We start from the raw sequence: 25,991 nt of genomic DNA on the forward strand, positions 1-25,991 counted from the left end.
TTTTAACACTGGCTAATATTTCATTTCATTTGTAGCATATCTTTCAGCTCTATGGAGCTCTGGTTAGCATCTTTGGAATTACTGCTATTGCCTTTAATTACTCTGCAAGGGTGTTGAAAGAAGTAAAATTAAGACTTGATAGAACCGAAGTAATGCTAGAAAATTCTACTTCATTGCAGTCTTATGCAGCTGGTTAGAAGAATGAAGGAGCAGTGTACATGGTTCCAGTACCTATGTGATGGCTTTCAACAGACCAGAAGAATATCATAGGCAATGTGTGTTTTTTTGGTGTATCATCTTGACAAGCTGTTTTTTTCTTCTGTGATCTCTTTCACTGCTTTTTGTTGTTTGTCAGGAGAAGACGTGGTACAGCAAGGTCCCTGTGTCCCTTTTCCCACTGCAGGATGAGATTTATCCTCAGGCAGATGTACTTTGCTGGGCTACTTTGCCATTGGATTGTGTCAGCTTTGGAGCACAAATTAACAATGAAGAAATTGGTTCTTGGTTTTTTTCTAGACACTAGCATAGCCATTGACAATGAGCATTTATAAACAATTCTTATCTTGCCCTAGCCACTTATTCTTTGCTTTTTTTTGGCAAAGCACTTGAAAGGGGCTTGGTGAAGGCTCTGAAGAAGCTGGATGACTACCTGAGAACTCCCCTGCCAGAGGAGATTGATGCAGACAGCACTGAAGAGGAAAAAGTGTCTAAACGCAAGTTTCTGGATGGAGATGACCTGACACTTGCTGACTGCAACCTTCTGCCCAAACTCCACGTTGTGAAGGTAAAAGATGTTGTGAGATGGTCAAAGAATCCATATCTGACATGGTGTGCCTTGCTCTGACAGCTGAGTGCCAAAACCAACGTGTATTTCAGCAGAGAATTCTTCAGGCCTAGAAGAGCACTTTGAAACACAGTTTTGCTCTTCAGGGCTTCCTAGAGGTTAAATAAAGGAACTTTATATTTAGTTCATGGGAAAACTGTCCCATCACTTATTAGTGGTGAAGACAGTACTAGGTTCTAGATGTCTTGTCTCTATTTTTACCCTTCTGTAAGTAGCAGCAGTCTTTCCTATTAATTAGTTCCTAATGCCCTTAAGAAACATGTCAAAACTTTAGTCAGTTCCCACCCATTTGTAACTTAAGAGCAGCAGTCAATTTCTTTGGGGAATATTTATTCCATGTGGCATTTCACACAGAGAAGTTAACAAATTAAAGTCATTGCCAAGGTCCAGGACTTAAGATGTACAATGGTTGCTGGTATAGTGCAAATCATGTACATCATCTTGACTTCTAAATGTTGCATTTATTTAATTTATCAGATGACATGTGGCTTTAGAATAACGCAAATACCTGGCAGACCTTGGCAAGCGAGTGAGCTAGGAATTAAAGCCAAGTCATGCATCTAATTTGGCTCTGTGAGCCAAAACATAAACTGAGCCTGGGAGCTGACTGCACACATGCAAAAAGAAAAAAAAATTAAAAAGCACATAAGTCACCAGGTAAGAGATGTGATAATATCCTCACAGGTTTAGTGCTTATTCTGACTTGTCTTCATTGGTGATGTTGGAGTCAGACAATGCAAAATGAATGTGTGGCCCCTCACTGGTTCTTGTCTCTTAGGGATGAAATGAAAGATGTAAAAAGAGAATTAAAATTTTTCTCAGACAAGCATAGCCATAGGATATTGCCTGAGAAGCATTTAACAGATAGAAGAAAAGGGTGAATTATTTTTTCATTTGATGGAAGATGTGTGCTGGAAATTTTGAAAATATTGACTTAAGCTGCCCAGCAGGTTTTATCTTCCCCATATGTGTGTGAAGCATCATGGAAGGCAAGAATGCTTAGTTAAATGCAGTTTAGGGCAGGATTTGGGCTTTCATATACCAAGTGGATCCTGGTAATAGAAACAAGTCACAGTCATTTCTGAGAACATGACTGTCCTAAGAAATCTGAGATGGAAAACAGCTCTACCATGTGCTTTAAAAATAAAGGGGAACTCTGTGGCACATATGTATGTAATTTATGCCCAGGAACAATTTTATACTGTCAGAAAAATTAGAGATTGGAAGCACTCCTTAAATTAGCTAATCCATCCTTTCCTATCAGATAGCTCACTCTGTCACCACAAGCTTATTCTATATGGTGTATTCCTACAGGGAAACTGAAATATCCCAATCCAGCAAGGTACTTAACCAACCAACTAGCTTTAAGTGCAGATTAATCCCATTGACTTCAATGGGACTGTACAGGTGCTTAAAATTAAGTATGCACTTAACTATTTTCCTGAATAAGGGCCTGAGTGTTTTTAGAAATCGAAAATTTGCCTTGATAGACAATTTCCTAGTCTAACAAGTCTTGAAATAACCATTTTCTCTCTCAGTTTATCCCAATGCTCCTGTTTCTAATATATGCTAAATCATCTTGGTTTCCTAATCATGGTACCCATACCACCCTGAATTTCTCCTTTTCATGAACATGGATCCAGCCTTCAAACAGCTGTAGGTGGTTATATCCTCTGACACCATTTACCAGGCAAAATATATTACATATAGTAAAAATATAATACCATATATATATAAAAGAATGTTAAACATAATAATTAATATGAAAATGTTATAATCATTACTAATGCCTTTCTCTTAAATCTATCTTGCTCTTTATAATTCAGCCCCTTCTTCTGTGTGTCTAACTTTAGGTGATGTACTTAAGAGTTGTAAAAAAAAAACCCCAATATGGTAAAATCCATGAACTTCAACTTCATAAAAGTTGAAATTTTGTAACAGTAGCCAGGTTGTAGCTTTAGACTATCCTTAGGCCAAGCAGCAGCCTTGCATGATAGGGGACAACCAACAGTCACTTCTCAGGCTTTTCTATGATAAATCACTTATTCTCCAAACATTCCTCTAATTTGCTATTAATTGTATGACAGAAGAGAGCAAGAAGCCCCCTAAGAAGGAGATGTATCCCCTGTAAGATGGTATATTTTCAGGTGTTTTATCTTTGCTTTAGATTGTTGCAAAGAAATACCGCAACTTCGAGTTCCCGGCGGAGATGACGGGGCTGTGGCGGTACCTGAAGAACGCGTACACCAGGGATGAGTTCACCAACACCTGTGCAGCAGACAAAGAAATCGAGCAAGCCTATGCAGATGTGGCCAAGAGGCTCAGCAAGTCCTAAGTGCCCCCAGCCATGGCTCAGTATCCCCTTTTACAGACTCTGCTCCTTGTTGCCTTAAGATGTACTTTATCGTTATGCTGTCTGGTTGGCATCTTTATGACTTCCCATGTTCCAAGTGTATTGGGCAGGGACAAATCTGCCTCTCCCTGGAGAAAAGAGAAGGCAGCTGTAATGGGGGGGGTGGTCAGAGGGGGATGGGGGATGGGGGTGGACACCCTTTGAAGTCTAACCCAAGATCTGGCTCAACTAGTATTATTTGCAATCAGTATTGGAAATGAGTCTGCTTGACTAGTTTCTTGTTCTATGTTGGGGGGTACATCATGATCTTCATTCTTTAGCATTTCAAAAATAGCTGAAATTTCAGGTAAGAGAGTTAGGAACACATAGAACTGGTTCCTCTCTAGGTTATTTCAAGGACGTTTTCCTTCAGTTCTATTAAGATCCCTGAGGCATGAACAAAATTCAAGAGAGAGAGAGAGAGAGAGGAAAATAGGAGTTTGACCCTAAAGCAGAAATGCTCTTAGCAGTTATATTTAAATAAACTCTCTGAATGCATCTTCTGTCTTAGCAGGCCCAGGAGTTTATAGGGTATTTATTTTTAACTTGGCGCAAGAGGGGGAAGCCTGAGTGAATATGTCAGACTTGCAGATGCTACTCTGCATAAAATTTGCATGATGGTTGTTGGATCTAAATGTTTAAAGCAGAAGAGAGTGAAAGAGCAATTGAGCAGGCAGCCCTTGGAAGGGCAGGGCCTGTGCCAAAATGCCCAGTGGATCTGCTGGTTGGTAGAGACAGACAGGCACAGCAATAACGGGGCAGCAGATTGACTCCAGCACCCACAGAGGGAATTGGCACAGCAAACCAGACCACGCAGGATATTGTCATCTCGACTGTATGGTTGCCAGTTCCTTTATAATTGCTATCTTGGGAAACTTGGATCAGCAGAGGGAAGCTGTCGCTGCACACGGATTCCGGGCAGGGGAAGCTCCAGATGGGTCACTTGCAAACACTCATCATCTCACCCCAGGAGGAGTTTGCTGTGGGAGCCTCAATCAGGGCAGGCTGGCACAGTGAGGGGCACATTTCCAGCCAGGAACTCAGCAAGTGTGCTAGCAGAAATCCATGCATGGTGTCTCAGTCCCACTCATCCAGACCTTACCCATCCAGGTTCCACAATTTTGAATCAGGTGTTTTTTTTCCCTAAAAGAGATTATTTTGCCCTGTCTTCAGTGCCTGCCTGGCACATCTGCTTTATACTGGTGATTATTTGCACGTTTTTTCAGCAACTTCAGAATGACAGCTCTTTCACTTGAAGCTCATGTGTTCCAGTATGTGAGGAGAGCACATGGTTCATGGGTTTCAGTTTGTGGGGGGATTTATTGCTGTTTTAAAAGATAAAATAAAGCTGAGCTGTAACCTGATGTAGCTCCCTTCTGATCAAAGTTGCTAAAGCTGCACTGATTTGAAGGGAACCTCAAGCTGGTGAGCTGTGACTGAGTGGAACCTCACAGCAGCCTTGTTTGCAGCCAGAGAGCTGGGAAAGTGGAACAACATTGAAAGCCAGGCTCTGTCGTGTGATGCTGATGACAATCTGAAACCATCCTTTTGCTTTAGTGGGATAATTCGACTTTTCACACTAACCCAGCTGAGAGCAGATTGTTGCTCATTGACTGAAGAGAGTTTGTGGTTGACTATTGTTTCACATGCAATGGTCAATTTGTTCTGAACTTTCAAAACCTTGGAAGAAAATCCATGAACTGCCAAGTCGTCTCCTAGAATGGGCTATTTGCCTCCAGTGGCTAGACTGGAGGGCAAAGGCTTGCACTCCTTAAAATATTGCTAAGAAATCAGCTGGCTCAGAGAACACTAATAGCAGCCAAAAAAATCCGATGAGATTAGAATTATCTGCACAAGCACATGTGGCTTGCTAAAAACATTTCTTCATGAGATTTGAGTTGTGATATTATTTTCTTTTTTTTTTTTTAATTCTGGCATTTATTTATTTATTTATTTAATTGACTCGATTATTTCTTTCTGTCTTTCTGGTTTTTGTTTTCACTCAACACTTAAGTCAGGATGGCTCAGTCAGTTTAGAAAAGTGTTATTAGCAAAGCTCTTCAAGTTTGTTCCTAGAGAAAAGTCTTCTATCTGATCAATGGTCCTCGGGATTTTTTACTCTCGGTATGATCCTGTCAATCAACCAAAACTACATTTTTCTCATTTGCCTTTTCCCAGGTTTGCACTTCAGTCAGTAGCTTTCCTTAGTCACAGTTGCTGTGAATATTTGAATGAAAGACGCAGAGGCAGGTTCTTGCTCTCTGCTTATTATATTTATGTCCTAAGTCTGTCCAAACATGCAGCAAATCTCAGGCAGATCTGCCCTGATTTTAATCTCAGATTCATCTCCATTTTGCTAAATCTCAAAGTTCTGAAATTCTCTTATGTTTGTCTCTATTTTTATAGAAGATGGCCAAATCACAATCAGTTGATTTCAGTGACCTCAAATTGCATCTGGTTTAAAAGAAAAAAATGTTTTAAAATAGTTGGGCTCATATAAAAAAGAAAATTATCTATAAATGCAACAAGATTTTTCTGAGATGATTTGCATATTCTTAAAAAAATTTTAAGATTTCATAATAAAATTTAAAAGTCCCCAGGCTAATTTCCTTTCAATAAATTGCAAAAAAAATTCCTTAAATATATTCATTTTTCATACAGTATTCTACAATATCTAGATAAAATATAATTATGGGTATGAGAAACTAGAGGAAAATGCAGCAGTTTTCAGCTAGAGTGCCAGTTCTGTCTGAATTCAAGTCTCACTCTGCATTCTAACTTTGCATTTTCCTCATAACTCTATTATAGGCTGATTCAAGATCATGGACAGGTTCAGGCATTCCCTGACCTTTTTTTGGGTTTGAAATCCAAGCTTATGTTTTCAGATCTGTAACTTTTACTCACCTTTGTGCTTCTTGGCTATATCCATTGCCAGAAGCAGGAAATACTGGAAATCCTACATAGAAGAGTGTTTTGCTAAGTTTTTGAGCTCAGTTCTCAAGGCTCAGGATCCATCACCAACGAGATTGTAAAGGGCTCCAGATTCTTTTAGGTGGAGTATTTTTGGTGACCTTCCATTGTATTTAGAATTATAAGTAATAAATATTAATCTTAAAGGATTGTATATCTACATTGGCAAGGCAGCATTTCTAAAAAGAATCTAAGTGACAAGACAGACATTGCAGATTTACAATAACTTTGTTCATAAATTTTTTTGTAAGATGTAAAGAAAGACATAGTGCAGAGAGGGAAGAAGCCAACAATGTGGATTTAATAATCTACATTTCAGAAATGCAGACCAAATGTCTGTGAAGATGTCCATTTCATCCAAACATTTCTTAGATATTTATTTCAAAGCTCCCTGCTCAGTCATTCCAACACTCCATTCATATTGTAAGGAATATTGATTTTTCTTCTATTAGCAGTGGTATGGGAGTTCTTGAGAATCCCACAGATTAGTTACCCTTATTCTCTGTTAGACCTGTTTGAATCGCCAAGAGGTCATTTTGCAGCACAGGTAGTACTTAAGAGTATCTCCCTAAAGTCTATTTAAAGCAGAAACATTTTTTCCTATAGAAATCACATAATGATGTTGCTTTTTCAGGTTTAGTGTGGAATATAGAACTATGGTTACTCCTCTGGTTGCACTAGCTGAAAAGCCACTGCCAGGGCGAATGACAGTCTATAGCACAAAGAAAATAGACAACTTTGTTTCCTACAAGAAATTTCAGTTGAATTGCATGTACTATTTATTTTAAAGATATATTTATTTTATTTTCACCCCTAAACACCTTTCTCCCTCTCTTGTCTGTGCTCAAATTCAGCTCCAAGTTAACCATAACCATTTCCTCAGTGATAAGTAGCAGGATTCTCATGGATGGGCACAGTGGAAACTGTGTAGCCCTTCCATCTGGTAGGATGAAGCCTCTTGTCTTCATCACCTGGGTTTGGCTAATTAGATGAGTTTAAAGCATTGCAAAAGTTTAGCCCATGGAAATCACACTTCTGTAAAACCAGAAGCCCATGGAAGCATTATTGTTTTAAAAAATGAATTGGTGTTTTAAAGAAAAAAAAATAACCCCTAAGTCTTGTGTCCTCCTTAATGTGTATTCTTTTAAGCATCAGGAAATTTGCCTTTGCTTATTACTTCTCTAAATGTATTCATTATTCTTGAATTGTTTTTGATATTAAGAAATATTTTTCCGGTAAGATTTTGCCTCTCTGCTGAATCTTTCATCTATTCATTAATTTTTGATGTCTGCAATGACTTAGTAATTCCAGAGGAGGCAGGAAAGCTGTGAGGTTTATACTTGTTGAGAAGCTGAAGGAGGTAATGATTTTTTTTTTTTTTTGAGAAAACAGCATTAAAATAATTTTTTAAATTGTGTCTTTTCACCTGGGATACTTTAACCGAAAGTTAAGTAACTGTTTAGTCTGGACTGTGAATTTCAGCACAGACATGAGCAAGGCAGCATGTTGAAGGTGGCTTTGCCTAGGGGTTTCTCTCAGGTAGTAGACATGTTCCCTCTGAGTCACAGATTCCCCATTTCCTCCTTTCAGGAGGGCTGTGCTGGTTTGGACACTGAACTGGGACAGCCCATTTGGGGCTCAGCAGTGAAAAGAGGAATCCTGTTCCCTTTTCTCCCCTTCCAGCTCAGGTGCAGAGAATGTTAAGCTGTTTTATTTCCTTGTCCCACATTCTAACAACACTTGGTCCCAGAAAAGCTGAGAAACCCCATCCAATTCTTTTTTCCAGAGGTTGATAAGTGAATTTTTTAACACGTGAAGAAGAATCCCGTGTAACCCCTCAGGCATTCCCCACGCAGGACTCAGCAGCCTCTCAGAGACCACAGCAATCATCTTATTCCCCTGTTGCCCCAGCTCATTCCCCTTTCACCATTCACTGGAGGGATGCTAATCCTGAAAACACTCCCAAGGATGCATTTGAATGTGGTGGATTTGAGCTGTGCTCATCAGCTAAGCAGCTCTGAATGGTGGCTTTGTCACAGCTCAGCAGGTCGTGCCAAGGGGACCCACCACCCTCTGGAGAAGCTGAAACTGCTCCATCAGTGATGGTGCAACCATGATGAAAGGTTTGAGGGCCACCTTTCCTCCAGCCTGCCTCCCTGGCTGAAGTGTTTGAGCTCAGCTGGAGCCATGATCCAGCACTAATGAGCATTTCTAGCTTGCAGCATGTGAATAGGGACTACTGATGTGTTTAATGTTAAACATGTGCCTGCCTGCCTGCCTGCCTGCCTGGAGAGGGGCCTAAAAGCCATGACAGAAAAGTCTATACTAATGAAGGGCATTATTACTCTCTTCCCTTTGAAATCTGGTGGCAGAATTCCCAGTGGGGGAATTCCCAATAGGAATTCCCAGTAAAGCCAAAGGTGGCATAAGCATGAAGATGTTTTGAGTGCAGAGAGAACAGGGAGCACTCAGGGAGAAGAGGAGGCAGAGTGGTGTAAAGGTTCTTCGTGCAGAAGGACACCAGGTGGGACTGCAGGGACACGGGCAGTGCTGCCAGGCTCTGCTCGGGTCCCGTGGGGGATCAGAGTGGAGCAGGGCCCAGGCTCTGCTGGCAGTGAAATGCCAAGGCGTGTTCTGCTGTATCTCCAGCCACACTCCCTGTGGTGGCGTCCCACAGAACAACGATGCCTCCATTGTGTCTGCCTCACTCTTATTATGAAGTGGCTTGTCTAAAGAAAACTAAGAAGGGTGGGGATTTTTTTTTTTTTTTTACGTATACATGGAATAAAAACAATCCAAATATTCTTTAATGGTTCTCAACATGATACTGTCAATTCTCACCACAGGGTGGAAATGAAATGAAATGAAATTAAAACAGAAGAGTTTGGCTATTGCTAATGGGTACTACTGGGAGCCCTAAAAGCAGTTTGCAGTGTAGAACCATAACAGGAGTGAACATCCTTTAATTCCCAGAATTGCTTGGGTTTCACAGGGTCATTTTGGCCTATTCTGCTGCACTGCTGAGAAGTTGCTCTTTCCCTGTCTCTCTAGGTCCATAAACTCTGAAGAATTTGGGAAATGGCTACAGGCACCAAATTAGTCTTTTTCTTTCTCACTCCTTTTTTTTTCCTCCTTCATTAAATTAACTACTTTAGTTTGGAAGTTAGCAATAAGTAAGTAGAATTTGCAAACAACAAATTTCTCTACTCTTTCATTAAGAAAGTTTTTAAGAGTTTTCAGGAGACGAGAGGTTATCCCCCGTGTTGGAAATAAACTGTGGTATAAAATACAAATATAAGTGGGATTCTGATTAAATTATTGAAGCAGAAAGATTGCAGGTTTTTTAAGGATCATGCTTAGGTGTAAATGAACAGAATATTCCAGATACTGTAGTTGGGGCTTCAGTTCTAATTTCTGGTTCAGGTTTTGTGTTTGTTTTTTTTTTTTTTTGTTTTTTAAAATTACCTATTGTACAACATAAAATATATATATACACTTATACATATATATATTCAGAATATTTATCTGGATTATTTAATTCAATAATGCTGTGAAGTTTGTTGGGATGGAAAGTGGCATAAAGAGGAAAACTTACACATTTGAAACAGCACTATTATTTCTGTGTCTTTGATTTGGTTCCCACTGGAATAAACAAGAACCACACTATTAGTTGTGTGGAAGCAGGATCTCAACTTCACAGACCCCAAAAGTTTGGCAGTCCCTTGGAGGGCAAGGTAATTTGGTATTTAGCAATCCGAGCCTTGCAGTGGGCGCAGCACGTTTTGAAGGCATTCAGAGCCATCCTTGGGTGAGGGAGTGATGCTTGCAGAGGACCCCAGTGAATCCCTGCTGTTTTAAAATGAGATTAAGCCATCATGAGATGTGGACTGGCTAACCCCAAACCAGGCGCGTTCGCCTGCAGTGCAGCCGCTAAATTGTTCTGACATCAGGAACCGCAGCGAGGGAGCTTGGCCTCAGAAGTGAGTCAAAGCAGCATCTTTGTCACCAGTCATTTTCTATTTATAATGACACAGATCTATTTTATAATCACAGGGAGGCACAACAGAAGTGTGCTTTGTTCTGCCTAAATCGCATTTCTCGTGCGGGTGCGTTTAAACACAGCCCTTGGCCCCTTGCCCCACACCACACACACCCAGGGTGGGCAGTTCTGGCACAACAATGCACACCCTGTCGTGCTTGAATGCTCAAAGCCTCCAGTGCTGGAGCAATAAACTCCTGCTAAATGGCTTAAAAATGCTCCCTTAAGTACACTGAGCTGCCCCGCTGCTGCCTCACTTCTCATTTCCAACGCTGTTGTGTTTCCAAGCCTTGTGTTTCAAAGAAGCCAGGAGTATGTCGTGTGATGGAAATTGCAGGGCATTATTAACTGTAAGAACTTAAGATGAAAAACCCCACTCCCCAACCCAACCCTGGTGCAAACAGCTTTTACTCCTGCCTGTGTTTTCAGGGGCTATGAACAAATTCCCAACAGCTGCTTGGTTTGATTCCTGGAGAACTGGTCCTCATCTGTGCAAACTCATCAAAGTGCTATGATGGTAGCCCCCTCTTTGCTCCTTTTTTTTTTTTAATGAAGGGTCCTGCTGTGTATTTCCTAGAAAATTATGATTTTGTGATCAATAGATTTCTTTTTGTAACCTGTTTTCAGTTCTAAAGCCTGAAGATCAAAACCAAGTTGCATAGTAAGATTTGGGGGTGAGCAGAAGTGCTTTTTCCTCTCCAAAACCCTCATTTTTCAAATCCTGACTAATTTAGAGCACAATTCTGGTTACTTTGAGGAGGTCTGAGGTTGAAGGAGAGGAAGGGGAGCCCACTGAGAGAGGCTAGCAGGAACCAGTCTGTAAGTCTTCATAGATGTGTGGACAAGTTTCCTATCAGTGTGTGAGTAACCTGTGCAGAGACCTGCATGGCCCCAATGGACCCACAGTTGGTTAAAACCTGCACTGATATTTAAAGGCAAAATTTGGGCAGTGAACCATGACATGATGATCAGACATGATACCTCTTCAGGGCATTATACAGGCAAAAAAGAGCTCATTTGAAAGGACACTCAAATTTTTAGCTACTGGTCAAGACCTGAGTTCACATGAGTGGATTTTCTCCTCCAAAATGTCATTAATCCCAGAAATAGCTAATGGCTTCAGGGCTTCCACCTGAAGTATTGGGCTAAAAGCAAGATCTGAAACTCATGGAGAAATCAGGAATTACCTTTAAAAAGACCTGGTAAGCTTCAAAGGAAAGTAATTTATTTGTAAACAAATATTTTATAGTATCTGACAGTGAAAAGAAACTGTGTATACAGAGGTCTTCATCAGATAAGAAAGCAAGCCAGGATCCCTTTTGTGTAGTTGTGTTTTTCAGTCAAGGAACATCCTCTCTTAATGTGCAATTTTAGGTTAAAGTGCAACCTCTTTGGGTAGAAACTCTATTTTTTCTCTGCATGTGCAGCTCTTTATATGACAAGACTATGATTAGGGCCTTTGTGTGCTGCTCTAACCCTCATAACCTGTAATAATAGGAAAAATATAATTAAAATGTCATTGCAGTTCACCTTTAATATTATAATCGTGAGACTCTGTCAACTGTGAATAAAATATGTCCTTTTTGTATAATAGGTAGTATATTTTATTATTGAAGAAAGAGTTAAATTTAATTTTTAAACACAAAAAGATTATCTGCTCATTGTTTCATTTTAAGCTTTTGAATATATAAGCAAATATTTCTTTTTTATCCTTCAAATGAGTATGTGTTAAATGAAGAAACCCACCTTCCTGAATTGGATCTGTTTATAATTATATTCCAAGAGTGATTAACACCTTATAATTTGAATAAAAGTGGTTTATTTTCTCATTGGGTTATTGTGGAACTTTGTTTAATTTTGTTAATTTTTTTTAAACAGACAACTTTTCTTTGCCTGCAAAAAACCAAACATGCTCAGAGCTTGAATACAGCTATAGTCATCCCTTACTCTAAGACTGGGATATGAAAACTGGTGGGATTATAATATACATCTATAAAATAATGGAGGGGTAAAATGGGGTGTGACCATTCACTGTTTCTCATATCAGAGATTATGTATTCCTAATAAAATAATCAAGCAGCAAGTTTAAAGAAATCAGAAAGAAAGGTCTTTTTACACAGTGTGTAAATAAACTTTGGAGCCCTTTACTGAATGATGCTGTGCAGATCAAAATGAGTATGGGGTTCAACTTCCTGAAGAATAGATCCATAAGTGTTGTCAAACATGGAACTTTGGAAGCAATGTCCAAGTCAAGAAGTCCCAAAATACCAGGGCTGAGAGAAAGTCCAAGAGGAGGTAGGTTTCCATATGCATAGTTTTCTTGTCTTTTTTTTTTGCTGTGAGAGATTAGACACAGCCACAGGAGGGCTGGGTGTCTTGGCTCCAGGATGTCCTTTCTGGGATTACAATATAGAAATGTGAAGTATTGTAAATTGAACTCCAGCACAGAACTTTGAATTTAGCTTCCCCAAAGCAAACCAGTTCCAGAGATGCTTTAGATACAGAAGCTCAGAATCCCCCCTCATAGCAAATGACAGGGGATCACATTCCATCTGAAACAACAAGATTTCACCATCCAACAGCTGCAGCTGGGGAGGAACAAGCAGGATTTCTCTGAATTTACAAATAAACTTCTCCTCTGGTCACAAAGATTGTACCCAATGGGTCAGATCTCTCTAATCTCTCTAGTCCTGCATTGCTCTGGTACCACATCTCTTTTGATGTGTGTGATACAAAAACAGGCATTTGTTTCAAATTCTCCAGACCCAAGGTGGTAAGTGCCAGCCTAATGTTTCTGCTCAAACTAGTGCTGAAATACCATTTCACTTGTCCAGCACTGTACAAATACAGGGCCTTGGTTGATTTCTTTTGGACTGAGCCCTAAATGTGCAAACACCCAGTTGCCCCTTTATAGCACATGTGATCTTTCCATTTCTCTCCAGTTGTGGAAGCAAGAGAGAAAACCAGGGAATCTGAAAAGCTCAACATCAGACATATTAGACATATTAAAGAACTAATAAATATTTTCTTTTTCTTAATTAGTAGATAGTCCTGAATGGAAGTTCAGCTTTGCTGTTCAGTCACTCAGCTGGTGAGGGTTGCTGGGCACTGCTGTGGCTGATGGGGTGTCGGAATCCATGGTATTGATGATTCTGAGATTGTAAAAAGCCTCTGTCTTTCTGCCCCATTGCCAAAGAAGCCATAATTGGTCTGTGCTGGTTCCAAGGTTGTTTATTCTGTTTATCTCTAACATGTTCTGCTGCCCTGCTGCAGCTCTGTCCTGCAGGGCAGCGTGTGGGGCTCTGCCCTCAGTGGGATGTTACAAACATTAAATACCAGAAACTACCTGTGCTATATTTACAATAACGTGCCAATATCTGTCACCTACATTGAACAGTGTGTCCCCAGTCTAAACCAATAGAAAAATGCCAACACCACAGTGAAACATGGAGGGCATGAAGAAGGAGAAAAAGGACAAGACACATCCAATTTCCTCCATCTTGTCCCCTTTTAACCCCTAATCTAGAATTCTAAAATTCTACTTTTGCACCGTGCCACACTTAATTATTACTCATATCAAACACTCAGAGCTTGTAATTCATCCTGTAAGATTGAAAACTCTTTTCCATGGACAGAGATCACAGACAGTGTCTCTGGGGGCTCTGTACGGGGGGTTCTTGACCCCCTGCCAGGGTGCCAGACCTGCCAGGGCAGCCAGAGGGAAGCTCTGGACTCCCACAATGAGGGACACTGCTGTAAAAACACACACCTTGCACAGCTCCATCATGTCACTGTCATGCCAGAACCACAGGCATGAGACTGCTCCATCCTGATAAGCATCTCTGACAGTGGTCAGTACTGAATAATTCACAGAGGGCTGCCAGGAGCCCCAACCCTTGAGGTTTGACCTACTGACCATACACAAAAAATGTACTGGCTTTGTCGTTTATTTAATTAAAAATTATTCCAAATAGCTCTGTCCCCTCTCATTGTACAAACAAACCTAACACAGGTCTCAGGCTCTCTGGACACTGGTCTAGGTGATATTTGACAGTAGTAAAACTGAGTGCATCAGATCCATTAGGCACTGTGTAAAATAAGTGGTTTCTGTGCATAAGTGATTGTGATTGCGGATCTGAATGATGAAAAATGGGGTGAGTAACAACCTGGATCACTTATGACTTTTCCTGTCTTTATTTTATCATTCCTTATGCCTTTGCCCTGAGCAAAGCCAAAGCTTTCCCCTTTCAACAGCAATGTCTCACTGCTGCTGGTCATTTTTTTGGTCATTCAGTCTCTGAAAATTCACTTCTACCCAGGTAATCGCTCTCTCTGACAGGGATTTGTACTGCTGTCTCTCCCTGCTTGCTGTGTAAAAAAATAGAGCCCTTGATGGGCTCCACAGAGCTGCTGGCACCTCTTCCTTCAGCGAAGGGGTGGGGGGAAGCTTTGTCAAGGAGGGTTTAGTTTGGGTTTTCTTTTTTATCTGACTACCTGACGTAACACTCCACACGTCCTGCTCGACATGCAGCAATCAGTCCAGTCTGCGCCAGGCAAGAGTTTAGACATTTCAGGTGTCATCCATCCTTCATATCTCATGCATGCCTTTCCTTTCATGAGCCCAGCAGATGCCTTTAATTGCCAGCCTTTGCTTCTTGGCTTTCCAAGGAGCAGCAGAGGAGCTATGGAGTCCCTCTGGCGCAGGATGAAACGAAGGGGCCCAGCAGTGTTATGACATTTTCTTGCACTGAATTGGCTTTGGGAAGAATGGCCTCTTTCCTCCCGTTAGATAAGCACAGAAATCTTAAGCAGATGCTTGCAAAACATCAAACAAATATATACTTTAAAAAAATAAATATAGGCTATACCCACATGCCCCATAATCTGGCCAATATTCAGCCACCGCTGACAGCATCTAGCCTTTCTCTGGAGGAGCCTGGAGGAAAAGGAAAACCCACAGTCTGGTCACTCCTCAGCAGGACTGGAACTGGCTCCTCCACCATCCCAGAGCCCAGCATGGCCATGCCAGCGGCTGGTGGCCAATTTCCAACCCGCCCTGTTGTTCAGCAGCTAGGGGGAAACAAAACCCTTCTCTCTTGGGTGTTGTGTGTACACCCCAGGGACTTTAATCTCTTTGAGTTTCTCCTTAAATCAGCATTGCAGAATGCAAAGGGGAATTTAATGCCATAGGGAAGAAGGCGCAGCAGTTTGAATAGTCTAAACTGCCAAAAACAAGAAGAGGGTGTTTTCTTCAGCACATACGTAAGCCTTGTAACCCTTATGCTCCTGAATTTTAGAGGAGAGATAGCAGAGGGGATTTCTTCTGGTTCCCTTGCACTGAAAGCCACAGGTTTTGGGAAAAGCTGGATAGAATTACATTCACTGGGAAGTGTGAGAAAGAACTTATTGCAAGAAGTCCCCCTTCCCTCTATCCTTTGTTAAAACAACATTAAAGAACATTATTGGTGCCAAGGGAAGGACTTTGAAGAACTTGCTGGAGTTCAGGTCACCCGTGTAATCCTCATCCAACTCCTGGTGTGGACAGGTTGTGGTACCAGCTTTCATCAGCTCATGCACCACATCCTGCACAGCTCCTGCCCCGTCAGTGCCCTGAATGGGTGATGCAATTTGTTTTCTTGGCACAGAGTGGTGCTGGGCCTTCTTTATTCCTTATTGCTCAGCCTGTTAGGAAACTCTTTAAAACACTCACAGTATCATGTGCTCTCTGCAGCAGCGTTGCTTGTGACTGCTTCACAAACATCAGACCATTCCTGTGTCCCCAAGGAGCACAGGATGATATTTCACAATGTGGGGAACCAAGACTGAAAACTGCAGAGATAAGTTTTCACTTCAGATGCTACATTTCACCTATTAAAGAGGTGATTTTTGCACTGTGCTGATTTCAGGGAACTGCTGTACCAATAAACTCAATGTACTGGGATTGCTCCCAACCTCTGGGACAAACTGGAACAAACTGGCTCCTGTCCATAATGGTTTACCCTCCTCAGCTGAACAGCTGCCTGCAAATGGCTTGTTAGAAACATCTCCTGGACAAATGAGCTTCCAGCTGATTTCAAAGGTTAGTTTGGGAGGGTACTAGGTGGCCTGAACCAAGATACACATGCATATTTATATATTTATGTATAAAAATGTATGAATTTATATACATATACCCACTAAGTAGTAACGGCAGGTATTTGGGTTATGGTTCCAAGTGCAGCTGTGACTGCTCAGAAGCTCCTGATCCTCAGCTGTTGCTTCAGGTCCCAGTGCCACCATGAAGCTTGCATATAAAAAGTAGCAAATTTGGGCAGATGATCAGTATTTGATCTTTCCTGACTCTGGAGTGACTTTGCAAATATAGTAATGTTTTGATGTAGTTGTGCTTTGTAAAATGTTTTTTATACATTTGCACACATATCCATGCATGGACATGCACACATGTACAGTGACATCCTTCCCTTTGAGCAGAATTTTAGTTCTGGGTTTTTCCTTGTTGTCCTTAATGACAGCAGAAGATCAGTGCAGCTGGGATTTGAGCCACCACAGGACCAGCTGGCTTTGGCACCACGTCTCTGCTGAATCCCAAGTCCTCAGAATGTTATTTATCACACCACAACCAGACTTGTGCTGCCTGCCTGCTCTGCTGGGAATATTCCTCATCCCTTGCCACTGGCATGATTCCCCAGGGAGAGAGAGCCCCAAAGATGTTGGGGCCAGTTGGATGCCTTGCTCTGCAACCAGCACTCATATTTATAGTGTATAGAGTAAAATCTTTATTCATAAAGTAGCAGCTTTAGCTTTTCATTGTCAGTGTGGATGTTGAACTAATCAGAAAGGGGAGCAGGGGAAGGGTGGGGACAGGAAAAGAGGACTTTGTGGGAACATAACAATGTTAAAGAAAAAAACTCTGCTTGCTGTCAGTTAAGTCTCTCCATTAGTTACCTCTACTATTATGGATTCATTTTAAGATCCAGACTTCAATATACATAACTTTAAATCACTAACATCCTTCATGGCTCTGTGATTTGCTGGTTCCATATGTAGCCTCTTGGCCCATTGTGTTGGCACAGGTTCAACTCTTGTTCTTCCTTTGGGTTACGGTTTCCTTGCTTTGATGGGGGGGTCAGGAGGGGAAGAAGAGGGAGAGAGGAAGAAAGGGATGGTGAGACAGAAGGCAAGTGCTGGTGGAGAGGGAAGAGATGGAAGGAAAGGAGAGGAGCAAAAGGAAAAGTAAAAATAATACAAAGAGAGAGAAATAACTTGAAAAAAATCAGAAGTAAAGTGGAAAGAGCAGAAAGAGGAAAACAATGAGAGGGGTTGTCATGAGCAGCTATCCCCACCTTGCTGCTTGTGGCAGTGCTGGGATGCTGTGGACTGGGAGGAGAGAGCTGATGCAGCTTTTCCTGAGTTCCTGGAGTGGCAATGCCAGCCCGCTCCTCATCCCAGTGCCAGGCTGCCCCTTGTCCCCTCGCAAGCAGGCTCAGTCTCTGCCTGAACTTTATAATTAAGCTCGCTGAGATTTTGCTTAGGGTCTGGGCTGACAGCTGTATTGAATTTTGGTTTATTGTGTGATTTATCAGGGCCGTCGATGGGCGTTTGGATGATTTAGTGCTGCAAAAATACCTTGGAATGCAACGCACAGCAATATCTGCATTATTAATAACAATAATAATAAAGATAAATGTCCCTCCTCAGAGCTTTCGATGGCTGTGCCACTCAATTTAACATTTTAACAGTGGCATGTGGCCTCTCCATGGCACCTGGTAGCGTCTGATGGATTTGAGCAGGCAAAGAAAAGGTTATTTGTCAAACACTCAGCCTCAACTGTACAGTATTTTGAAAGCTCCAGGTCAGAGCAGCCTGAGCTGCATTCCTGTCCCTGACATCCAGCGAGACTGAACTTTGTCATGTTATTAAGCTGTCAGCAGTGCTGGGGCGTTATTTGGATTTCTGGTGGGAACTCCTTGCACATGCTTGGGGTGCTCTAGTGGGATTATATCAACACCATTGTAAAACACACACAAATGAGCTGTGCTGTAATTACCACATGAAGACCTCACTTGGCTGGGTTAATCAGCAGAGAATGGAAATACCAGATAAACACAAATGGCCCACCAGGATGTTTATTCCAGTGGCAACAATGGCATTGTTTCCTAGGAGACCAGCCTGATTCCACAGCTCCTCTGGCAGCCAAACCACTAATTGCTCATCTGTGCCATGGAGGAGCAACATGGAGCTCTGATCCATCCTCTCCACTAGCACCTGACAGACCAGCAGGACCAGGACTGGGAAGAGTAGAGGGACCACAGTATTTACAGGTTTTATAAATATCTGTGATACTTGTTGATTAAAATACAAGTTTTCTCTATACCCTTGCACCAGTTTCCCCCAAAGATCTGCTTTGCACAAGAGTCCTGTGCCCACCAGAACAGAGGCTACTTTCTCTCCACCCCTCCCCATGATGCTCTCTGAAGTGGAAGGGGCAATTATGGCTTTATCAGTTCCAGCTGCCTGTCAGGAAAGGAAGGCTTGGGAAAAGCAGCTGTCTGGGGTGGCTTGTTATGTTGGTTGCCATTCAACAAATCACATTTTAATGTACTTTTATGGTTTGCTTTTCTGGGAGAGACACAACCTGATTAAATTGACTGCATTTCCCAGTGCCACAAGTCACAATGGCCAGGTGGGACCTCAGTGGCACCAACCACCCTGGGCAGTGCAGAGGACAGAGATCCTCCTTCACAAACTCTGACAAAACTCTGTGTTGTCAGCATGTTTCCAGCACAAACCCAAAACACAGCCAAAGGGATGGACATCACAGGTCTGCTCTTCTCCTGCTTTTATCCATTCTGTAACAAGGCCAGGGAAATCCTGATGTCTTCCCTGAGTGTAGTTCATCACCTGCAGAGACCTAGTCAGGAACCTCCTGCTGCACAGGTGACTTGAGCTCCTAGGGGAACAGGTAAATGTTCATCACTTCCCAAAAATCTGAATGCACAGCTCATAGACCTTCTGTGTGTGTCTCTCAGTTAAAGGATCTTCTGAGCAATGTGTATCCAGATGAAAAATATTTTTCAGCCCAAAGGAAATTCTCACTAAAAAATGTAATCCCATCAAAATTTTCCAAATAAAATTTCTGGTTTGGATGCACATGCAAAACCCCACCAAAACAGTTAATCTTCATTTGCTAACAAGGATACCAAGGTTAAATATCTCCTTGAAATTCAACATTTGGATATTAAATTACATTTTTAAGTGAAATAGGATCTCAAAATGAATTGTTCCTTCCAGGGCACCAAAACTGGCTATGTTTGGTTGATAGTCATTTCCACCTTCTTGCTTTACTCATTTGCTGTTCTCTGGCATGGGGATTGGGTGAACATCTTCAGCTGTGTCTCAGCAATAGTGTGTCCAGTAGCACCAGGAAAGTGACTGTCCCTCTGTGCTGTGGGAACACACCTTGGTCCTGGGTTCAGTGTGGGGCAACTTCTGACAAGAAAGATTGAGGGGCTGGAGTGTGTCCAGGGAAGAGCAACAGAGCTGGGGAAGGGTCTGGAGCTCAGGTCTGAGGAGGAGCAGCTGAGGGATCGGGAGGGGGCTCAGCCTGGAGAAAAGGAGGCTCAGGGGGGAACCTTCTTGCTCTCTATAGCCATGTGAAAAGCGATTGTGGAGGTGGATGTTGGTCTCTTCACCCAAATAACAAGCAAGAAGATAAAGGGAAATGGAAAGTTATTTCTGGGGCAGTTTAGATAGGATATTAGGAAAATTTTCTTCACAGGAAGGGTTGTGAAATATTGGAACAGGCTTCCCAGGGCAGTGGTGGAATTCCTGGATGTATTTAAAAGTTGTATAGATGTGGCATTTGGGGACATGGTTTAGTGGTGGCCTTGCCAGTGTTGGGTTAATGGTTAGACTCGATGACTGGTGAGGTCTTTTCCAGCACAAACACTTATTCTGTGACTCTGTGGTAAATGATCACTGTTTTGGTCTCAGAGGGGTGGGCACAGGTAGCCCATAGCTTTGTTTTGCAGGTGATCAAAGCTGGCCAGATGCAGCTCTGATCACATCCTTTTTCTCTTTGACTCCCACCTGAAAAAATGCATGAGCACATACTTATCCTTAAATCCAGGATTGAAGTCAAGGGGTTACATGGTCTGTTGAGCTGGGATAGAGTTTAACATGTGCTTGAAAAAGTGCTCATTTGGTTTACTGAGTGGGACCATTTCCACAGAATTTTGAGAGAGAGGTTCATATAAATGAAAAAAAAGACAACATCACGTAAAAGGTGAGTGTCACTGGACAGGAGTGACACAGCAAGAGAAGCACTTTCACATAACTTCATCATCTGAACACCTCTGACCAGCACTTTCAAAAATAGTTTATTTAAAGTGCCCACAGCTGGGTGCTAAAAATTAGGGAAAATAAATAATTTGGGCTATTTTAAACATAAAGATATGTAGACAACAGAATTTTGACTAATGAGGAGTCATGTGGTGATGAATGGTTCACTATATCTTCCTTGTGGTTTTATGAAATGTCTTAAGCAGGAAAATAAGAAAGTAAGCACCTCTGCTCCCAGTATGCTTGAGAGTCACATGTTTCATACCCTGCAATACCAAGCTTCCTTGTTTGGTACTTGCTTTCTCTTTGCCATCAGTCAAGCTCTTCTGCAACTTCACAAGGAAAGATGTCACATATTTTTTAACTCATAGCTACAACACCAAAAGATTTCAGAGAAAAGATGGAGCTCACTTTAAAAGAGGGTTAAAAGTGTTCTCCCACAAAGGAGAAAGTATTATGACATTTGAAAAATTATTCTTTCTGGGACTCAAGGTTTTTACCAGTGATCTACATCTGTATCCTTTCCCAAAATACTCTGTCATCAAATGATTCAATGTCATCATCAAAGAATTTTTGGCTACTGACTTTCCTTTAATAATGGTAGAGAAATTTAATGAAAGGTCTGCATAGATTTCTTCCTAAATTGGATGAGATCCTGCATTTTTTCCTTTTTTCTTTTTCTTTTTGGTAATATTTCTGCTCAGAGAAAATTATAGCCTCTGGTGCCAGTGATGTGCTCTGTATGTTTTGTTTATTACGGTGGTTTTAACTGGAACCATGGGTGAGGGAGTATCATTATAAAATTCTTGATACCTCTCATATATTTGTGCAAACATAGTTGTGGGCACCGAAGGCAGTGGTGGAGATGCCACTTCCAAAGCATTCTCTCCTTGTTTTAAAAATGTGATGCATGCCCACATGCTCTCTAGGCAGGGAGAAACCCAGGTCCTGGCTCAGACCGGACGTCTGACCCCGCGTGTCCAACCCCACCTGGCTGAAGCTGGGTTCCTGCAGCTGCCTCTCCAGCTGGGCCGTGGCTTGGTGGTGGTACCCAGTGGTCAACCCCTTCCTGGTGCTTGCCATCAGGAGCATCCTGAGGAGCTGTGTGGCTTCTCACAGAAGGGCAGCCTGGAGTGGTACAAACCAGGACCTGCTGCATTTTGTAGTAAAAACTTCTTGGCTGTGTAGGTTACACACACACAGCGGTTGAGAGGAACAGGTGGTTACCCAGCTTTGTGAATAGCAAGTGTTGGGTCTCGGAGAGCTGCAAATTCATGCCATGTCTGCAGAACCAGTGAAGATGAGCTCTGAAAATAAGGCCTGCTGGTCCTTTCTTTGCAATTCTCTGTATTGCTTTATTTACAACTTTCTAGCACTGAATTGCTTCTGACTCCCTGTAGGACTGCAAGAGGTGACAGCTGTGGAGGACATAAACAAGAAACTGTTTGAAAAGCAAGGGCCTGGTTTTTCTAAAGATACAGGAGCTGAGCTTCTTGCCATTTGGTATCTACAGGCTGGGACAGATTTTCCATTTAATTCAGCCAGCAGCACTGGATGTCTCCCACTAGGACAGTAGTATCCCACTCTGCAAAAAACTTCAATTGCAAAGATGTTAAACTGTCCTAGAAACTGCACCTGTGAATAACCATCTGCTAATTTATTTGTACTACTTTGTTATCAAGCCCTCCAACAGCCTGGCTAGGGAAGTGGTGGAGTCACCAGCCCTGGAAGGGTTTAAAAGACTTGTAAGTGTGGTGCTGATAGAGATGGTTTGGCAGTGCTGGGTTAATAGTTGTATTTAATGATCTTAGAGGTCTTTTCCAACCAGAATGATTCTATGATTCTGTGAATCATGAGAATCACTTAGTTAAGGGAGATGTGGAGTGGGAGGGGAACTGAGATTTTTATTTATCTTTAGAAGCTACCATATCAGTAAGGGCGGTGTGTGGCCTCTGCAGAGATCAGAACACCTTGGTGTGACCCTCTTGAAATGAAGGCTTACACCAAAACCCTGGGGTGGGCTTGTCCTCGTCTAAGGTTGACTACCTTAGACCAAGGTGTATCTGCCATCAGTGATGTGAGATGAGCACTCCCACAAAGCTGTTTGCCTGTCTCCCTAGGATGGGAGGCTCTGTTCTTTTACAGAGATCCATCTCAGACTACACATTTAGTTTTATGACAAATGAAGCCAAGTGGGAATTATCTCAGGTGCACACAAATGGGGGTAGGGGTGACCTGAAGTACTGGGCTCACACACTTTGCTGGATTGGGCAGTCAGCAGCTGATACAGCCACCTCCCAGGAGTATCTGTGCTTCCACTGACTGAAACACCCCTCTGAAAGGCACAAATTCTGCTCCAGTCCCCCAAAACCTCCTCTCATTGCAGTTGCAGAGGCCACTCCAGTGGCAGAGGCAGCTGCCAGCAAAATGTGAAAAGTAGGAAGCAAACTGGGCAAGAGCTGTAGACATCCCCCACTGGAGCCTGGAGAAAAGCTCTTATTGATATCTCTGCAAATCAGGGCTGAACCAGATGAAAGCTATGAAGAGAGAACTCAGTGTTCTGTGAGGTTGTGTTGATCTACAACCAAGAAGGGGAATACTCTGTAGTCTACAAGAGCCTCCTGGGCAGCACCAAGAAAAATTTTTCTCTCATCAGCACAACTGGAATTAATATGGACCAGTTCTAGTGAAAAAAAAAAAATTACTCTGTAAATTTTCCCTTCTTTCTCCTTCCCCCACATCCTGAATATGCATTAAAAATAAGTCCTGAGCTCTGAACTCAAGAAATGACAACTTACGGTGCACACGCTGGAAGTGTTTGGGAAATGTTTATATGGCAGGATTGTCTGATACAAAGAGGAGATGGGGAGATGGAACAAAACTCTCATGAAGGGCAGGAAATCAATAAAAGATTGGTCACTCAACCCTGGGTTAAATAGAGAACAGTGAGTAAATACCTTGTTGACTCAAGGTATCCTGTTAGGAGTGGTTCTGAAAGCAAAATGTGGATGGAGCCCACAGTGTCTTGGGAAGCAGTAGTGGGTTTGGTTGATCCATATTTTTATGTTGTTGATGCTATTGGTGTTTTTTTTTGTTTATTTGTTTCTTGGTTTTTTTTGGTTTTTTTTGTGGGAACTCAGAATGTCTCTCAGACATTTTTAGAGGTTCCAGGCCTTGGTCAGAAGCATTCTAGACCCTGGCAGACAGCTGAAAAACAGCTGTGATTTTGAGTTTGAGCCATGGAATGAATTACCAACTTTGGAAGTGGAACAAGCAGTCACAAAAGGTTAGATAGCATAGTAAAAATAGTTACAAAACAGAGGGGAAATTTTTTTAGTATTGTACAGGGGGGTTTTAACACATGTACAGGGGGGTTTTCACTTTGTACATGGGGGTCAGAAGTTCTAAGATGGAGGAAAGTGGGCTGATCCTGTTCTTCCTCCTTCTTTTTCCTTACCTCCATGTTCTTGGTGATGTTGGCACTCACAGATTGGTTTAGAGTAGAAAAACACTTGGCAACGTAGGTAGTAGGTATTGGGGAATAATTGTAAACATGTTATACGTAATATATCTTATAAAAGATAGCAGCAGCCCTGGGTGGAGAGAGAGACGAAGAAGACAGCAGATAGAGAGGATGTCAGGGTGTGTGTGTGCCTCTGCCCAGCCCGCTGATCAAATAGCTGCAGTCCAAGAACACAATCTGATAGATAACTAGCAATAAACTGCCTTGAGACCGAACAGCTAAGCCTGCGGAGTTTTTCTTTGGAAGCACGGGTTGGAGGAGGAATTTCACTACCACATGAGGCCCCAAAGCAAGGCCGGGGTTCTCACTTTTTTTTTTTTTTTTTTTTTTTTTTTTTTTTTGGTTTTTTTTGGTTTTTTGGTTTGTTTAATTTTATGAGCGACACCTATTTTGTCTTCACCTATTTTGACAAACTAACCAGTGCCAAGGGGAATTTCATGTGCAGCCCCTTTGTTGTCTCTGCTGTTGAATTGTCTGAATTTCCCCAACATGCTTCTGGCCTGATCCCAGCAGGGCCCAGCTGTGAGCTGGGAGCTAACAGAGAGCTCAGACTGGTTCCAGCAGCTGTTCAGGTGCAGCTTCCCACTTTTGGGGAGAATTTAGCAGTGTGGACATGGACATCCAGGGAAGCATTGCTTCCATGTTTATGTACTAGCATAGGTGCCATCAGTGTGTTTGTGTTCAAAATAAAGTAAAATATTTAACCATATATCCATCACAAACAATTATTGGCAGATTTTTGTAGGTAGTGAGGTGGGAATCCATGGGACAGCTAAGCACCAGGATCCTGCAGTCCTGTACCTTCCTTGGGGTCTCTACTGCATATCCAATGTCTGTGTGAGCTGAGCTACCACTGTAAAATGGCAGGAAATGGCTAATTTCCACACTTCGTTTGTGGATGTATCTTTTGTTACTTTGATGAGCTGAATTAGCTGAGCAATAAGGCAGCAAAGAAGGTCTGGGACAAGAGCTACCCAGCTGGGTGTCATGGAGAGAGGGCAGGGATCCAGCACAGGAGGGACTTCCAAGGGTCTCAGTGGGCCTTGAGCCTGGACCATCAGTGTCCCATTGCTGCTGGTGAGATCCCACACACAGGCTTAGACACCTTCCTCCCCTGGGACTCGCCATCCTTTTGCTGTGCTTTGGCTCTTCTCTTCCCTCTCACAATTCATACAATATTCCCTTGCCCCTGCTGTTCTCTGTTGTGTCTTTGCCTGTGTTTTCACAGGGAATGTGTGTATTCCGTGGCTGTTCAGTTTTGCACATGTGTTGTTCATGCTAAGTATGAGCCATTCTGTATCAGGAACAGTCATTTACGGGGCAGGAAGCAGTCAAAAGATATTAATAGTAAATTCTGGCATTTGGCATTGAGTGTTCAAAATCTGTGGATGCTGGGAGCATATAATTCATAGCAACAGCCTCAGACTCATCCCCATGAAGAAACCAAGTTTTCATAAAATGAAAAAAAAACCCTATTTGGAGTTGCATCTTATGTATTTTAAGGGATTTTCTCTTCCAAAAGACCAATTATATAAAAAACAAAGGTAGGAAAAATGCCTGTTGTCCACTGTCTTGTGGCCATTTCTTATCACAGTAAGGATAGGGAAAGATAAGCACTTTCCATGACAAGTGATCAATGTGATGAAAAAATACTGAAAAGGGAACAACAAAATAAGTCAACCCAACACATAGGCCTTATTCAACAAAAAAAACTAGGAATGAACAAAATCAGGGAAATTATTAGAAACTTACAAAAGCCTATAAAAATATGGTTTAAAATCAAAGGGAAAAAAAATATTTTCTTAATTCCCTTCCAATCAACACCCAGCCCACTATTTTGCAGTATTTTAGTCCTTTAGGGCATTCTTGAAAATTCAAATTA

At 42.0% G+C, this 25,991-nt stretch overlaps 1 protein-coding gene across 2 annotated transcripts in view; it reads left to right on the forward strand.

Annotated features, from left to right (window-relative positions):
* The window catches only part of CLIC5 (chloride intracellular channel 5), a 69,249-nt gene extending 65,875 nt beyond the window's left edge, over positions 1-3,374 (forward strand). For both annotated transcript variants that reach the window (XM_021527240.2, XM_021527241.2), the window contains exons 5-6: positions 603-784; positions 3,012-3,374. In XM_021527240.2, coding sequence (XP_021382915.2) covers positions 603-784; positions 3,012-3,179 — 350 coding nt within the window. In that variant the 3' untranslated portion in view covers positions 3,180-3,374. The remainder of the gene's footprint in view (positions 1-602; positions 785-3,011) is intronic.
* Positions 3,375-25,991: the final 22,617 nt, after the last annotated feature.

This window comes from Lonchura striata, chromosome 3 (genome assembly GCF_046129695.1).
Source record: "Lonchura striata isolate bLonStr1 chromosome 3, bLonStr1.mat, whole genome shotgun sequence".
Lineage (NCBI taxonomy): Eukaryota > Metazoa > Chordata > Aves > Passeriformes > Estrildidae > Lonchura > Lonchura striata.